This window comes from Gadus macrocephalus, chromosome 12 (assembly GCF_031168955.1).
Source record: "Gadus macrocephalus chromosome 12, ASM3116895v1".
Lineage (NCBI taxonomy): Eukaryota > Metazoa > Chordata > Actinopteri > Gadiformes > Gadidae > Gadus > Gadus macrocephalus.
In genome coordinates this window covers 8,717,590-8,735,303 of record NC_082393.1, presented here as the reverse complement: position 1 = coordinate 8,735,303, position 17,714 = coordinate 8,717,590, and the positions used below count along the sequence as shown (strand labels likewise).

General features: G+C 44.8%; 2 protein-coding genes across 3 annotated transcripts in view; one reads left to right on the top strand and one right to left on the bottom strand.

The window, feature by feature from the left end:
• Positions 1 to 12,076, top strand: part of exoc2 (exocyst complex component 2) — a 31,447-nt gene extending 19,371 nt beyond the window's left edge. Inside the window, exons 11-27 of the mRNA XM_060067575.1 lie at positions 768 to 878; positions 1,006 to 1,130; positions 1,563 to 1,631; positions 1,786 to 1,943; positions 2,468 to 2,589; positions 2,906 to 2,967; positions 3,785 to 3,865; positions 4,125 to 4,184; positions 4,454 to 4,509; positions 4,758 to 4,824; positions 6,923 to 7,039; positions 8,102 to 8,243; positions 9,686 to 9,741; positions 10,135 to 10,257; positions 10,544 to 10,605; positions 11,514 to 11,573; positions 11,858 to 12,076. Of these exons, the coding sequence (XP_059923558.1) occupies positions 768 to 878; positions 1,006 to 1,130; positions 1,563 to 1,631; positions 1,786 to 1,943; positions 2,468 to 2,589; positions 2,906 to 2,967; positions 3,785 to 3,865; positions 4,125 to 4,184; positions 4,454 to 4,509; positions 4,758 to 4,824; positions 6,923 to 7,039; positions 8,102 to 8,243; positions 9,686 to 9,741; positions 10,135 to 10,257; positions 10,544 to 10,605; positions 11,514 to 11,573; positions 11,858 to 11,951 (1,565 nt within the window). The 3' untranslated portion in view covers positions 11,952 to 12,076. The remainder of the gene's footprint in view (positions 1 to 767; positions 879 to 1,005; positions 1,131 to 1,562; positions 1,632 to 1,785; positions 1,944 to 2,467; positions 2,590 to 2,905; positions 2,968 to 3,784; positions 3,866 to 4,124; positions 4,185 to 4,453; positions 4,510 to 4,757; positions 4,825 to 6,922; positions 7,040 to 8,101; positions 8,244 to 9,685; positions 9,742 to 10,134; positions 10,258 to 10,543; positions 10,606 to 11,513; positions 11,574 to 11,857) is intronic.
• A 1,045-nt stretch (positions 12,077 to 13,121) lies between these two features.
• On the bottom strand, positions 13,122 to 17,609 carry LOC132469588 (interferon regulatory factor 4-like). 2 transcript variants are annotated; one of them, XM_060067576.1, is made up of 8 exons: positions 16,954 to 17,609; positions 16,670 to 16,856; positions 16,233 to 16,300; positions 15,915 to 16,047; positions 15,454 to 15,558; positions 14,968 to 15,342; positions 14,504 to 14,616; positions 13,122 to 14,392 (listed from the first exon to the last, which is right to left on the bottom strand). In XM_060067576.1, exons 1-8 carry the CDS (start codon positions 17,149 to 17,151, stop codon positions 14,222 to 14,224), a joined length of 1,350 nt encoding a protein of 449 aa, XP_059923559.1. In that variant the 5' UTR covers positions 17,152 to 17,609; the 3' UTR covers positions 13,122 to 14,221. The 2 variants fall into 2 exon arrangements, with proteins under 2 accessions (XP_059923559.1, XP_059923560.1); XM_060067577.1 differs by having other exon boundaries at positions 15,454 to 15,555.
• Between the last annotated feature and the right edge of the window lie 105 nt (positions 17,610 to 17,714).

Sequence of the window (17,714 nt, the reverse complement as noted above, 5' to 3'; positions counted from 1 at the left end):
TTGGGTATTTTGCAACCCCAATGTGTAAATTTACAAGTGTACGTGACTCATCGGCTCGCTGTGCATGAGTGCGAGTAACTCGTGTGTAGGAGAGCTGGAAGCCGCCTGCCGCTGGGGTTGCAATAAGGATACATAGGCGGTGCATACTGTTGCACGTCTCCTTTAGTTTTTTTCTTTAGCTGGGTAGTAAGATGTACGAGTTTCACTTTTGCATCACCATTAATGCATTTCCTCTAGATGCTATTTTCTTGGGAATCATTCCAACGGAACGGGGTAGTGGGAGTGGGAATTGCTGTTGGGATAAGTCCATGCAGCTTTGTTCCACCGTGTGATCTTATATCGCCATCTAGTGGCGCCTTGCTGCACCTCATTCGTGAGCGGGATAGGGTCAGATGTTTCCCGGAGCCCAGCGAAGGCGATCAAAAACCAGGCTGACACCCCGGTGTGCACAAACAGCCCAGTTCCCCCCCTAGCCTACCCTCCTAGTCTCAGGGTCGAAACAGCGGGACATTCTCTCAACGGCTTGCCAGAGGAGAGGCCGGACCAGAAGACAAATAAAGAGAGGTGGGGAGTGCCTGGGGAGGTCTGTTTGGTGTGAAAGCCTGCCGAGGCTCAACCAGGAATGTGGAGTTATGAAATTGAGATATTTGATTATTTGATATCCAAAGTATGTTATCTTATTAATGCGAGTTCACTTCTCAAATTAAGTTTTCTCTCTCTCTCTCTCTCTCTCTCTCTCTCTCTCTCTCTCTCTCTCTCTCTCTCAGTGGGTGTCGGGGCTTTGGACCTCGACGGGGATACCCGACCCTCGGCTCTAAGGATGAGCCACACGGCCTCGTTGAAGAGGGGGGGCAGCCTGCGTACGCCACGTCCCAGCAGTGAGTCCCTGTTTCAGAACTTGTGTTTGGGTATAAAAATGCCCTGTGCTGCACAGCAGGTATACTGTATGGAATGTATTTTTGTTAAAAAGTGGTCTGTCTGTGTGTGCCTGTTTGCGTGCCACAGCCTGGCGTTTTGAGACCCCTCAACAGGTGCAGTTTGTGGAGAAGCTGTCGGACGTGGTCATCGGTCAGCTGCCTAACTTCTGGAAGCTCTGGATCTCCTACGTCAACGGGAGCCTCTTCAGCGAGGTCAGGCCCAAGCGTCTTTATTCATGTAAAGAAATCCATGCCAGACTCAACCAATTGGAAAGCAATGAATGAATGAGTTAATTAAATATTTATTCAGTATATGATGAGTGGACGATCAGTATGTTCAATGAGACACTCTATTCAACGCACATGCCAAGTGTGAGGATTGAAGACAATAGGCAGTCTACCTTGCAAGCTACAAGGCACAACCAGACTCCTTAACCCAACACATTCTGTCATGTGTTAGGGACCAAAGGCTCATGCAGCTTAGGGAAGTTTATCATGGAACCGTTTCATGTAGTTATTCCGTTAACATAATGACACGCTGATAATGTGGCAAACCTGTCTGATATGAATCAATGGTAGTTGTTTCCATCCTGCTATGACTTAAACTTTTCATATTGGGATCCTATTCACACCCTGAAACTGCAGACCGGAGAGAAGTCCGGCCAAGTGGAGAGGTCCAAGAAGAATGCCCGGCAGAGACAGAATGATTTTAAGGTGTGTTGCACTTTGCACATATTCATTCCCAAAGCATGTTCAGATTCTATCTGCATCACCTGTTTCTATAACAAACACAACCTAATGTGTGTGTGTGTGTGTGTGTGTGTGTGTGTGTGTGTGTGTGTGTGTGTGTGTGTGTGTGTGTGTCTAGAAAATGATAGAGGAACTGACCCACCGGCTGGTGAAGCTAGTGCGGGGGGCCCTCCTGCCGGCCACGCTTCCCCCGGGGGAGCTGGGTCTCTACGGGGGCTGGGAGAACAAGACAGAGCTCACGGGCCTCTGGGTGACGCAGGTCATCCACACCGTCAGGTACGGCACCACCACCACTGCGTGGAAACTGACATGTACCGTAGTTGCTTTTCTGTTTCCAATTGACCTCATCCATCCCGGCAATGTTTTGATATATATATTTTTCAAACTGAACCGTTATTTGTGATTATTCGTAATTGTCATTAAAGGGTAGGTAAGTCTTTTTTAAGCTGGAGAACTTCTGCCTATGAGGAAATAAGTTACTTACAAAGCAGTCGTTTATGATGCAGTCGTTTATGACTGTCCTTACAGTCATAAAGGTTGTAGATCAACTGAAACATTGGGTGGCATAGGACCAGATGAGCTTGAGCTTCTTGAATTCAAACGGGATTTCCCCCTATTATTAAAACATTACTTTAGATTTGATCAAAATAACCAAAGGTTCACCAAGACCCACTTATTCAGTTTTCTCCTGAATTAAGTGATTATGGGGCTTTAGATTTAGCCATTTCACTGACTATGGCTCAATGAACCATCTCTCTCTCTCTCTCACTCACTCACTCGCCAACTTCTTCTCCCTCCAGGTGTTGCCATGATGCTCTAGCCACACTGGAGATTCCCAATGATCTGTTGCAGGTGATCCAGGACCTGCTGCTGGACCTGAGAGTGCACTGCCTGCTGGTCAGCCTGCAGCACACCACCGAGGGTGAGGGCCGCCTCACCTGCATCGGATACTTCATCATTTGTACAAGGCCTCAGCGGCTGGTTGCTTGCAGAACTATTGGTTGATAAAAGCGTTAATAATAAAAGTGAATGGTTAATATAATATTACATAAAATTAATTAACCCCATGTCGTAAAGGCTATTATTTTTTTGAATCACAGTGATATAGGGTTGTACATGCGTATGTATGTGCCACTGTGCGTATAAAAATGTAAAATCGAACCACGTTTATTGTTAGGAAACTTTATCCGTGACTTCAAGGGAAGTTGATCGGATGTTCTTGTTTTTTCCCTCTTCAGATGTGAAGAAGCTTGCTGAGAAAGAGGATTGGGTGGTTGATAATGAGGGACTCACCAGCCTGGTAAGGTCACTCCACCACAACAGACAACCTGTTGTTTGATGTAGAGCAAACCCTGATAACCAGAGAATACATTAGAATAAGGCCTGTTGTTCTTGACTAAGTCAATGAGTTAATAATGCCTTTGTCATCACATCATGATAAGTTGTATCCATGTTTTTGATTATCTAAATAATTTAGATAATCTCGATTTATTTAGATGTTAGTTTTGTGCTGCATTTCTTTGAAATTAGTACGTACTTAATTGTGTAGCATCTGCAGTAGCTGCTATCATTGCTGTACACAGGGAATGGGTTAGCCTAGCGATTGTTAGTACTTGCACTTGGTTTTATGAACATCTTTACTGTACTGACAGCGATATATTGTTTCACTTCTTATGACAAATGTACTTATTAATTCATACATTTTATTGTAAAGTAACTACCAATAATGAAATCTTACTAACACATTTAAGCTTAACCACTGTGGCTACTTTATAGGACATACCCTTTTTTTTATGTATTCATGAAAATTACTACTTCTCAAAACTAAAAAAACAGGCAAAGCAAAAGCAATTGACTTGAGTTGCAACATTGCATATGCATAGCCTTCCAATCTAATGTCCCAGAGCAAACTAAACTGCTGAGGGCCAAGACATTTCTTTATATTAAACCGTTTGTTTTGTGTGGAAACAGGAAGAGTAACGTTTGTTCTTAATTATGACTCCGACACCTTACACAGATAAATGCTTTGCTGTTTCTGTTCATCGGTGGTATATTGATAGCAAGACGTTATTAATGTCGTCCCTGTTGATGTTCTTTGTGCCTGCTGTCCTGTGCAGCCCGCCCAGTTTGAGCAGTGCGTGGTCCAGATGCTACAGTCACTCACAGAGCCCATGGAAACCAAACCTGGGGAGATCAACGTAAGATTACCACAGATGGTTCGGAGTATCTTCTCAGCTAATCATCCTGCCTTCATCATGTTAATCCTCACACCGCCATAAGCAACCGTCTCTCTATTTAATGATATTTAAGAGAGATTCAAAATCTTTGAAGCAAGAAGAAAATACCCAATAGCTGGGTGGAGCCCAAGTCACTTTTTAAACTGAAGCATCCATCCGACTCTTATCTGATGCCACAGAGTGTCTGTTCCATGTGGAACTGTTTTTGTGTCTCCTGTAGGTTCTCCAGCTGGATCTGGCCCAGGACCGTGCATCAGAGCTGTGCGTGGTCATCATGAAGGTAGGCCGTACGCCCCCCCTCCTCCTAGCCATGCATACAGGGCATCCCATATGTTAAACGAGGCTAAGGCTGCCCTATTACGATTGTAACACAGCCATAGTCTTTTTGGGGGGATTCCGATTAAAGACCTACCGCTCGATGATTAATACAAAGGCAAGTCAGAAATTGGTCTCATTAATTCTTGAGACTGGTTGAAAACTAAAGATGCGCTCTTTTATGAGGATGTCTTTCCATTCAAATGAGTAATGCGTCCCATGTGTGAAATGCAGGCCTTCATCAGCTGCATGGAGCAGCTGAGTATGAAGACGGACAGCGACAGTTCCCAGTGAGTGCCCCCTGTGTATATCCCTGTCTGTATTCACATGTACATTTGAATGCAGTAGAATCACAAACATGACAATCAAAATAAATCTGCACTCGTGTGTGTGTGTGTGTGTGTGTGTGTGTGTGTGTGTGTGTGTGTGTGTGTGTGTGTGTGTGTGTGTGTGTGTGTGTGTGTGTGTGTGTGTGTGTGTGTGTGTGTGTGTGTGTGTGTGTGTGTGTGTGCGCGTGCGTGCGTGTTTTTACTATCAGCACGTCGGTGGACCTCGCCTCTCCGAACACCTTCAGCAGCGCTCGGGAGGAATTCAGTCCCACGCCGGTGAGTTTCTGGGGGTTCCTCAACAGTGTGCTTTGGTTTGTGTTTCCTGGTCGTTGCATTTCGTGTAATAAGCGTTTGACGCAGAGGCTGAGCGAAGGGCAACGGAGGAAGGTGGGGGAGGGGTGCAGGGAACATCGGGGCGCCTGGTGTTTCTGGTAAGGGGAAGTCAATGGAGGTGGGGGTTTCCCGTGGTCTCATATTCGAGCAGGGGGGTAACAGCACCAGCCGGGCCATGTTGTGAAGGTCTGAGACTCAGACAGCACACCATGATTCCTCACCTCACCGCACTCCCTTTTTATATTCAACCTTTGTATTAGGGCTGTCTCTGAGAAGCAATTTCGTTTGTCATCTGAAAGCAATTCACCCACACTATGAAGTCGACCATTAGTCATACGATCATTTTTTCACAAGTCATAAGCGTGGTGTTTATTATGAAACATTTATGTTTACTTTGTTTCTATGTAATTTTATATATAACATTTGGATGTCAGAAATACCCCTAAACTGTAATCTAATAAACTGCCCAATCCTCTACAAGTAGGCCCAGGGTTATGGCCTACAGCAGCGGTTTATTTGGTGCTGAAAAATCTGAAAATCTGCCAGAACCCAGAGATTTTTCACAGATTTTAAATCAGTTCTAATATACTTGATACTGTCTAAGGGCGTTACACCCACTGTTAGGGCAATTTTGAAACAAGAGACCTATGTGGTTGAACTGCGTTTTTAGTTTGGCTTTTGTTAGGCGCAGGGTACTTTGTAATCGGCCTATTATGTAGCAGTATGGAACAACACAAAATTGTGTGTAGTAATCAGCCCCGAAACGTTAACGGCCCATCGGGAATTCTCCCGTCTCTCCCGATTACGTGTGTGTGTGTGTGTGTGTGTGTGTGTGTGTGTGTGTGTGTGTGTGTGTGTGTGTGTGTGTGTGTGTGTGTGTGTGTGTGTGTGTGTGTGTGTGTGTGTGTGTTTAGGCGTTATTCGATAGCCTGGTAATGTGTATAGGCCTACTTACAGTAGGAATATTCATACTGGTTTAAATAATAAATGTTATAGTATTTCCCATCTTTGCTGAGCAAGAGTTTTGTTCGAAAGTTCAGTGATTGAAACAAATAAAAGCCTGGGCTATTGAAGTTTTACGGTAGGCCTACCACTGTCCTGCACCTACCCGATGTCAAGTGGACCGGGTTGAATTCAATGCGGCTCTTCTTACTGTCCTTCTCAACACTCTCTGATCTCACTAAAAGGCTAGCAGCAAGAAAGAATAGAATAGAAAAAAAAAGTGTGATTAATCGCGAGTTAACTAATGCCGCTTTTCCACTGCATGGTACCAGCTCGACACGACTCGACACGACTCGACTCAGCTCGCATTTTTTGCGTTTCCACCGCGGTACCATGGTATCTGGTACCTGAAGTGGCTGCTTTTTCTAGTACCTACTCGCTCTAGGTTCCAAGCGAGCTGAGCCGATGCTAAAAGGTGACGTCGGCAGACGGCCGGCGACTGATTGGCCAGAGAGTGTGACGAAGTCACGAGAGCGACATGGCAACCATGCTGGTAACATCCATAGCAGCGCGCAGCCAACATGTTCCACTTCTCCAACTTCTTCAACATGCCAGCTAATAATAGTAATGCGATCGATGTCCTCCATTGTTGTTATGTGGGTTCTGTCCATGTGTGGGTTGCGTATTTGTTGTTTGCGTCGCGTACACAAATACGTCACGGCCCTTTCGCGCAGCCGACCCCGCCCACGTCCAGGAGGTACTATTTGCGGTGGAAAAGCACCCGTGCTGCTACCGTGTCGAGTCGTGTCGTGTCGAGTCGTGTCGAGTCGAGCTACATGTGCGGTGGAAAAGCGGCATAAGACATTAATGTGATTAATCGTGATTACAATTTTTAATCGCTTGACAGCACTGATATATATATATATATATATATATATATATATATATATATATATATATATATATATATATATATATATATATATATATATATATATATATATATATATATATATATATATATATAAAACCTATTTATCAAAATAGATTTTGTATGATGTATATGAATCATCTTCCCTTCCTGTCTATGTGTGTGTAGGAACAGCGTCTGCTGATCATCCTCAGCAACTGCCAGTACCTGGAGAAACACACCTTTATCAACCTTGCCGAGCACTTTGAGAAGCATGGATTCACAGGCACAGAGAAGATCACACGGGTTAGTGAGCGATCAATTGGGTTGAATTGACCGCAAATTACCTTGAGTCTTTCGTCTTGTGTAGCGAAAGAAATGGATAAAAAATGCATTTGTGGTGATGACTGTAGGTTTGACCCGCCGTTTGCATTTGGAGCTTGTGGTGCGACCGGTGCTTCGTGGAAATCACTTTGGTTTAGATTGGTGGGAAATGCTCTGTGTGATGCTGCATGTATGTTGCCAATGAGATGGCATCGCTCTGCCCAGCAAGGGCATAAATATTAGTCATGTAAGTCACATTGAGCTAAAGGTCAGTTGCATCTCATTTCCACTCATCTTCAACTCCCATTTCCCTTCTCTCAAAACACACTCGTTGACACTGCACGTATACAAACAGACACACTCAAACATTATGACTAATGGGGGATGAATCGCACAGCAAAAGTGAGAGTGTCTGTTTTGCCTTCTGGTAAAAGCTCATTTGAAAGTATTTATTTAATTTTGTAACCTAGTAACCTAACCGATTGATAACAATAACAAAGGGTGTGAATTATCTTTCAACAACGGGCCATCTCTGCCTTTTAACAGTGTGTGAATCAATGCACTACAAACCCAACATTAAAAGTGAAATATATCCACCAGTTGTTTCCTCATTGATGGTTGCTGCGGAACAAATGCAATAAAACTCACATATTTGGTCTTGAATATCTTTGATGGTCACGTGAATAATGCATCTGGATGCAGTTTTATTGAATTCCTTATTTTTTTTTGATTATTTATCAATTTGTTTTATCACTATCACAGCCTTCCTAAGGCTGCAGTTTCAGTCCTGCAACTATGGAAGTATCCTTTTAATTTCATTCCCTTGCTCTGCTGCAACATTCACAACCCAGATGGGTTCATTCATGATGGTTTAGGGTTCCTCCCACACATGGCAGCCGTATGAATGAAAAGGTCTTTGCCTCAAGCGCGTCCTTTATGCTGCATTGAAGAGCCAGCGCTCAGTGAATGTTAACACACAGGGAGCCGGTGGGCAAATGGCACGCTGATGCTCTCTAACCCCCCTGTCTGTTGCCGCGGGAGCAGGCCAGCAGGGAGGCGGTGCGTGACCTGGACCAGACCTTGTTTGACGCCTACATCCAGAGGAAGTCTGACCCCATCGTGGGCTCCCTGGAGCCCGGCATCTACGCCGGATACTTTGACTGGAGGGACTGCCAGCCACCTACAGGTACGCCAGGGCAGGGCTTCCCAAACTGCCTGTGAAGAGACGCACGGCCCAGGACACACCAGGTGTTGTTGTTTTTTTTGCAGTCAAATTAGTACTTCATTCTGATCACAGATTAGAATGACCGAAAAAAACAGGCAACAGGCAATACTAGCCTGCTAATAAAACAGTCTTACCCACTCCACAGTACACCCGAGGCAAATCAACTTTAACGCCAGACGGTCGATGTAAATGTCTGTGTTGATAGAATAATGTTAGAAATAAAACCAACCTTGCATATTTTTCAGATTAATAGATTAATCATTTTGTTATCATTAGTTCACAACAGATAAATAATTTAGTCTAATTTCAGTCTTCAATCATTGTTCAAAGCGTGACCAACAGTTTGAATCCCAATAATCCCAAAATAAAATTAAAAAAAAATTCAGAAGGGATCCTGTAAAAGTATAAGCAGCGGGGTATCTCTGATCCAGCAGCCCCACTGTAACAGAAGACGGCACAGCCTGTGCCGTAAACAACAACTTGAAGGGGCGGAGTCATGCCTTTCCTGTTTCATTACGGACATATTTTAAACTCATTTGCACGAGTTAAAGAATCTTTCAGCAAGGCTTTGGTTGAGTGTGTTTCTAGAGAGGAAGGTCTGTCACGCCGTTTATTTGAAACCATTACGAAATGCTCCCATGCAGCTTACTACCATCGGCTGACTTTTTGTTCCACGATCACGTGCTTACAGGCCCTCGCTTACAGAGCCCCGCGATAGGAAATGAAACGTCCTGTTCCCCTAGATCTGAGCTCCTCTGAGTGTAGACTTTCATCTAAAGTGTGCTCCGTGACTCTAGTAGGTGGGGAACTTCTGGGCCCTGGGCTCTGTTGTGGTTCCTACCTGTTGTCGTATCTCAAGAAGGACTTCTTTTATGTGTTGCTGTAAGGCTTAAGCCAAGGTTGCACTGAGTCACCACCTCCCCACGTACACCATACCGTAGGACACTCCTGACCTTCCTCTGCTTTGTTTTGAACCTGTATTGTGGAGAATTAGAGATGCACGTCCCTGTTTTGTGTGTGTCTGTGTATGTCCATGTGTGTTCCACCAATTCAGCCTGCGTGTGTGCATTTTTTATTATTGTATTTAACAAAAGAGGAACAGTACAGGTGGATAAACCACAATTTTAGGATGTGATACTTTCAATTGAGTTGAGTTAGTCAGTTGAATAGCTACAATTCCACACCGTTTACCTTCAATAGATTTACAATGGCCAAAGAAAACAAACCTATATGTGTGTGTTTCTATCCGTCTAAGTATTACACTGGAGACCATGAACCATGAGTGTTCAGTATTTGGCTCAAAAGGGTCCGCCAGTAGTGTCCACAAACCAACGGGCTCCAGGGACATTATCTCTGTCTGTCTCCAGCTCTGGGACTCAGCATGCGTGTTTCTTCTGTCTTAGGTGTGAGAAACTACCTGAAGGAAGCGCTGGTCAGCATCATCACCGTGCACGCTGAGGTACCAGCCCCGCCTACCACAGAATGACCAGATCTCTAACACTCTGCAGCACTTGGGCTGCTGATTACAGCCAGACTTCACGTCAGCAGCCAAACGCTTCACTTAATCTGGTTTCGTCTTTGGATAATTTGTAGTTTTTTTTAGACAGACGATAGTGTCGTCATAATCAGCGGATATCAATAGTGTGTTTCATTACAACGCGTCAGTTTATTTTGCATAATATGTTCACACATGGGTGGCTTTTGTCTGTCTCTTTTGTGTTTTAAACATTGGGCTATACCTTTGCCCTCCATCTCAAATGTGAAACCTCATTCGCCTTTGATCCTTCCCTCTCTGTTACTGTCTCTTACTCGCCTCTGTCTTTCACTCCCTCCCTCAAACACATTCACACAGGTCTTCACTATTTCCAAGGAGCTGGTGCCAAGGATTCTATCCAAAATAGTTGAAGCGGTCGCCGAAGAGATGTGTCGTCTGATGCACTGTGTGCCCTCTTTCAGCAAAAACGGAGCCATGCAGGTATGAATGTCACACACACACACACACACACACACACACACACACACACACACACACACACACACACACACACACACACACACACACACACACACACACACACACACACACACACACACACACACACACACCCCTCTCTGTCTCTGTCCCTCAGAAACTACGCATTAGTGAGCGATAACCTATAACCTCTGAGTAACCCTACAGCACTTGCAGGGGCTTTACCTATAGCTTCTGGAAGTACCAGTGAATCTATATTTATCAGGCCTTTCCCCTCCGTCTCCATCAGGCCCGTCTGGAGCTGTGGGCACTGAGAGACGCGGTGGCCTGCTACCTGACCGCCGACAGCAAGTAAGCACATGTTCACACCTGCACACGCACACGGTCAAACATAAATACCACGAGCCCTGTCACACGCGCACACAGTCACACACACTAGCAAACACCATAATTTAGGAGTCTAGGACATGAACCGTTTTCACAGGTCCTAGCCCACACACACACACACACACACACACACACACACACACACACACACACACACACACACACACACACACACACACACACACACACACACACACACACACACACACACACACACACACTCTGAACCAGATTGCTTTCACTTCCTGTTCGTAAGCCACCACCAAGTAATGTAAATGTGACTCGTTGGTGTGCGCGGGCGAGCGTGCATGTGTGGCTTCTGCGTGTACGCCTGCATGCTCTCTGTGTTATGCGGGAGCATGTGTATGTCATGGACCCAAGGTTTTCGGCTCGCACAAGTTCTTCCCCATTTGTCTGTTTGGTGGGCAGTCTGCATAAAAGGCCCCATTCACGGAAGTCGGATGGCATTTTTCCGAGCGACTTTATTGAGAACAGAAAATGGGGTTGAGGCAGGACATGGCTTTTCTTAAAGGGGGAGGGTCTGTCGCGTTGGTTAGCATAGAGTTTAGCCGCAGCAGCGCTTAGCAGTTAGTGTAAACACACATGGAGGTCTGCAGCATAGTTGACAAGAGTCATGTCATTGGGCAAACAAAAATGTGTCAGAACCACTTAATACTACGTAAGCACTTGCACATTTTTGTCTGCAAATATTTCCTACTGAAAGATATGTACATTGAATATTTTTTTATTCTTGTTGGTCTAAATAATGATATGGATGTAATTCAACTCGATGTAAACCGATTCGGGCCAAGAGACCAAACTTTTCATTTTGTGGGAGCTTTAACAGCATAACTCTTTGTGTGACTTTGTAGTGCAAACTTCAGGCAGGCGTTGGAGCCTCTTCCTCAGCTCCACAGCGGAGCCGACAAGAAGTGAGTTTCGCTTACCCATCCACTACATCATGCACACAAGTGCAAACACATTAATAAAAAAAAAAAATTAGTATCTTTTCCTTTTGTACATAACGCCTCCTTATGGTTAACCGAAACATGATTCTGTTTGACTGATTAAAAGTGTATTTGCATTGCTAGTCAAACTGTGAAATGCCGCTATAGTCGCTCTCTCTCTCTCTCTCTCTGTCTCTGTCTCTGTCTCTGTCTCTCTCTCTCTCTCTCTCTCTCTCTCTCTCTCTCTCTCTCTCTCTCTCTCTCTCTAGGTCACAGGAGGAGCTCCTCAACACGTTCAAGAGTGGCATGCAGCTACAGCTCACTTGCTTCCAGCCCTCTTCTGTTCAGCCCTTCAAGAGATAGAACCACCAGAACATGTCTCAACTTGCTCTGCTCCACTGATGTGCTTACGGGCAACGATGCTCACTATAATCTCTGCAATGTATCGATGTACTCAGAATAAATCGAAATCAAGTCACTTTAACAAATCTGCCTCTTGTTATTCCGAAAGATGAAGCCATGAATGCAAATTATTTGGAAGACCACTCATTTCCCTAACTTTCATTTAGCAAGGAAACGAAAACCAAATTAACGTCGACCCTAGAATATTTTGGCCATTTTCACTCTAGGCTTTTCCTCAGCACTCCGTTTAGGTTGGATCTCGGCATTATCTGGTTACAAGGGTCCAAACTGTTTGTAATTCTCATTTCTCTTTTCCATCTCAAATGGCCACCATGATCTGCTCGTCCATCCACATGAACAATTCAAAGCAAAATAAGACGTCTCTTTTTTCAACGCCTTATGAGTTGCAGTTATTTAGCCACAGGGGTGTGGTTAGGTGTCATACGTACAAGCACACTATTCATCTATGGAAAACCTGAGCGTTTGTCTCGCAGTTATACTTTCTGGCCGGAGAACGTTTGTGGGCGTGCAAGTGTACGGGAAAGCCTGAAGCCCGTTAGAGAGACGGTTAGACACCATCAGCCACATAAACTGTACACGCATTGTAACCCAGAAAAAATAAGGTAGTGAGTGTCAAAGCAAATCTAGCATCACAATTGTGGTCACTACACTCAGACACCAAAGGGCACATGGTGCCACACCTTTAGGTCCCACGTGAGAGAAAAAACGAACGCACAAATGTATGTACATGATCTTAAGATTGCTGCAGAAGGTCTCTATAGTAACGGTATTCTGTCTCTTTAAACTCAAATCTCTGCAATCGTAAACGCACCTTGTGTATCTGTGGGTTTTTTCTCATGAGGGGAGGATCAAGTTGTTTTGATTCTCTATCTAAAGTTAACTTCCTGTCCACCCACTGATTAATTCAACAAAGGAGGTTGAAAGTAACCACTTTGTGTCATTTTTTCTCCACTGTTTCTCCGTTTACAGTAAAACAACTGAGCAGGGGACTTTTGCGTCAAAGTATTATTATTTTTTTTTTTTTAGATGTTCCAATTCTGGAAAAAATTACAAGTCTAGTTATTTGCCCAGACTCAGTTGATTTTAAGTGTGGAATAAGATTTCACTGCATGTGGAAAAATATAAAATGTAATAGATTTAATGGAAGAGTTCATCGCAAGCCAAACTTGACAACACAGTGATTGATCAATTTTTGTTACTGTACAAAACACTTGTTTTTGCAACTTGCTACCAGATACATATAAAATATATAAATATATCTCCCAATACCAACCAGACATCTGACCCTTTAATAAAATAGAATCCAATTACACTTGGATTCTATTTTTTAGGTGCAGAGGTGTGTACCTATACAAATGTGAGCTGGTAGATCTGCAATGAAGATAGCGGGTAGTACTTTAGTGGAACTTAATCTAGTTCCACCCTTGTTTATCCTTTCAGACAAATTGTACAGCGGAAAAGTCTAGTTTTTTAAACTTTTTTTTCTTCTTTTTCCGTGGAAGTGGAAATATTATCTACAGCGTTAGAAGAAGGCACTCTTCGGCATACAACGGAAAGAGAGGCCAACCTCTTCCTCTTCCTCCCGTGTTGATGTCATCAAGTTGGTTATAATATCTGTTTGACTAACCAGCCGAATCACACTTCCTGAATGCTTACCTACGTATGTATGAGTGTTTTTTATGCATGTTCATATGTTTTCTTTCATCCCAAAGCATCCCAATATTGGCAGACCAAGTTTCAAAGAAACTTCGAATTTCGGTCTAAATTTGTTAAGTGTTTTCCATATGTATACAATCTTCTTAAATACATCATTATTTATACTGTTAATAATTCGACCTTAAAGAAGGTACCTGTGGTCACACTGATAGTGAAGTGGTTGTACAAAGTCTGCCTCAGACAGTTCCTCAGATTCTGTCTTGTTCTGGCGGAGCCTATTTTCATTCATAACTCCCAGTCAGTGCAGCCCAGATAACATCTGTCTCTATACAACCCTGAAATCACGTCTCATACACATTGAGAAAAAAAACAATAGCACATAATACATATTTAACATAACTGTTTTTAGTCCAAGATGTTTGGTCCATGTTTGTTGATTTCGCTGTTACCAACAGTTTCACAGATTTTGCAGCTCAACCAATCGGGATTTCATGTTAGTGACATCCAAACGTGTCTGCTCCTTTATCCATCCAAGTATCCAACATCGGTCGAGATCACTCCTGCATCATACTGCCGTGGTGGTGATGGTGGTGTGAGATTGCCCGCTGATAGTCCTCAGAGGGGCTTATGTGTTCTGGGACACCGTGATGCTCGTAGCCACGGTAATAGTGTCCGCCGGTTTGCTGGGCATAGTAAAACAGCTGCCTTGCAAACAAGGGTTCCACCTGCAGGATGAAAAGAAGCAGCAGTGAATGTGTTGGCATCAGACTGCTGATCATTCAGTGCGTATATAAGGTCAACCCTGTGCATCCCATGTGCGTGCCCAGAAATCGTACCTGCACGGTGAGGCTCCTTCTTGGTCTCTCCGTGTCGACACACTCGTCCCCAAAACACAGCAAGGCCTGGAAAGGAGGTATGGGCCGGCCATGGAGCCCATAACTTTGGATTTCTGAAAAACAGGTAGTGGCATTTTGTCAATGAGTGTTCAGCTGAACATGATCTCACAACCACATCTGGCTAAATGAGCTAAAGTAGTAAGGCTTTCGGGTGAAACAAAAGACAGAAATTCCAATGAAGTGGCATTGACATTTTGGGTTATTATGACTGGAAACTCCAAGTCACATTGCACATGCAAAAGGCTGTCAAAATGTAAAACTAGTGCTGTTGGGTGTGGGCTTGAGAGGTGCCTGATGCAAAGGTCACATGACTAGTCGGCCCTCCTTCATCTTTTCCCTGTTCACACTATTTAGAAACGGTTCCATCATCACGCGCACGCAGTTGCTTTGACCCTCATCCTGACCTGTGAGGAAGTCCTGGGTGTCAAGCACTTTGCAGTTGACCTCTCTCTCCATCTCGTTGAGTTTTTCCTTGTAAGGGGATACCCCCTCCTGCCAGTACACACTCTCCTGGCACTGCCGCCGGGCGTAGAGGCCTTCTGGGGTCATCCACAGCCTCACGCCCTGCATGGCCAGAGAGCTTGGGGGACCCTCCTCCCCTGCCATCCTCTGGAGCGTCAGGCCCTCCGGGGGCAGGGGAACCAGGTCCGGGGCCCCTGGGGAAACGTAGGCCTTTTCCTCCAGGGCCCAGGGGATCAGATGACAGCCCTTTGGGTTGGAGATGGTCACCTCCCTCACGAGAGCGTCCCGGGAGAACACGGACACATGCAGGCGAAGGTCTGGGCGTAGGGAGAAACAAATAAATAGCTTAGAGCTCTAAATAAACTGGGTCATGGAGTTAGAATGTGTGTGTGTGTGTGTGAGTGCGTGCCCACATGGGCTGCTGTTACCAGAAAGAGGGTCTGCTGGTCTCATGCCGGGGTCAAGGGTGAAGGCGGAGGGCTGTACGTCAGCATGCGTGTACGAGTAAAAGGAGCCCTTGATCTGGTATGCTGCTGGGAAACGAGCAGGGTTCACTAGGTTGCATATAGTATATACTACGGTGCACCAGGCCTGTGGTCAGATGAGCCAGCACTCAGAAGCTCAATGTGCCGATGCTCAGCCAAAAAGCAAATGTATTCAGCAGTTTCAAGAGCATGTGCTCACACATTATCTAACAATGAAAAATACAGCACTCTCATTTCAAATGACGCGCGCCCTTATGCATTCACTCAGTGAGAAACGCACTCAGTAGCTCACTCACTCAATCACTCACCCTGTGACACACACACACCCAGCATAGTGCTGGGACTGCACCTAATGACTGAAACGACTGCAGGAGTGGTGGTTTCACAATTAGGTTGTGCTGTACCGTTCTCTATGGGGGGGCCCTGCCATGAGTGAGGGGGGTAGGAACATTGTGGGATGTGGAGCTCTGGAAGGAAGGCCTGCTCCGGGTAGAATTCTCTCCAGCCACTCTCTGGATTAGGCATGCAGTGGGGTATCTGAAGAGCGAGCCAGAGAGGGAAAGATGTTAGACAAATGTAAAGTGGGATGTATGAGCATGAGACATATTTTTAGTCACATAGTGTGGCCGTTCAGCACATTCAATATTTCTCTGTCTCTCCCTCTCTCTCTAACTCTCACTCTCACTCACTCACACACTGCCAAGTCTACATATGAGCAGTACCTGGCTGTGAAGGGCAGGGTAGGATGGATAGCTCAATGGACTCAAAGGACTGTCCTCCTGTCTGGGTCCTAAAAATAAATCATTGATTAGTTTTTGTATAACTGAATAAGAAGAAAAACTTACACAAACGTACAGAAGGTCATCTCATGTTTTATTCAGTTAACAATCGGTCTCTTGGTTGGGTGCTCTTCTAGTGAGATTGAGTGTGTTCTCGAAGTCATATAAGTAAAAATATATAAATAAATGACTGCGGTTTTAAAGGGCACATCACACACCCAGTATGTGCATTAAGAACAATAGAACCCGATTAGTGTTCATAGTGGCAAGAAATAAATGCCACATAATTAGTACATGAATATGTATGCCCCCTTAACCGTGCTTGTATGCTGACATCCATATTTCCCGATTTGCGAATGTGCATTCTGTCTGCAACGTACTTCTCTTGTCGCCCTCTGGGATGATACGGTACACTTTGTAAGGGTCCGAGATGTCCAGTTGGCTTCGGTCGACCAGCTCTTCGAAATCATTACTTTTATTCAGCGCGCAACGTAAGCGCGTCTTCCAGGTCGGCGGGTCCGCTTTGTCGATACCCTCCCGAAACTTGCCCTTAAACAGTGCCCAAGCCTGCAGACACACACCAAGAGAGGGCCGGTCAACTATACGTGCCAAACATTGCCGATCGATCATTTGGCTGCATTGCCGATGCCCCTCGCTTGCTTACCTTGAAAAGCGCGGCGTCCTCATCTCTGTTATAGTCCTGCTTCCCCGCGTGTTTCCATGGTATCCTGAAGATGCTCTTCTCGTCGTTCTCCCAAATCAGACCGGGATACGTCCCACTGTCCACCTGATCTATGAGCCATTGACGTAGTTTTCCGTTCCCGCTGCTCCCCGTCGCTGTGTAATCCGCTTCGAGGTTCATCTGTCCGTCAGTAAAGTTCCCAGAAGAACCTTTCTGTTGTTATATTTATTTTGTTTATTTCTTAATCGAGCAATCAATTCCAATGTTAATGCTATACACTGTCAAACACAATAAATGATTTTACTTTCAACAAAAATAAGTTACCAAAAAACTTCCGAAATTCGACACCAGATCAGATCATTTTGAAACCGATTAGTCTTATAAAGCCGTCGATTTGGCAAAGCCGTCGATTTGGCAAACCCTCTTAAATGAACTCTTGAGCTACAAGGGGCGGGGGCAGTGGGGTTGCGACGATGCTGCTCAGGCACCTGCCCTTATGTTTAATCTTATCTCCTGTGAGCTGCGCTCCTCCAGTAACGCTGCAGGGGGAAAACCCTGTGTCAGAGTTGGTAGGCTATCATTGATCGTATTCTACATAACACCCGCACACTTGGAAAACATTTTCAACGAAGATTGAGGCAAATGCATTTCTTTGAAATGAAGTAGGCCTAAGTAAAGTAAAATGTGTGGGCACTATTATTTACACGTGAATTGAGAAACTATCGATCACTCGGTTGAATTGC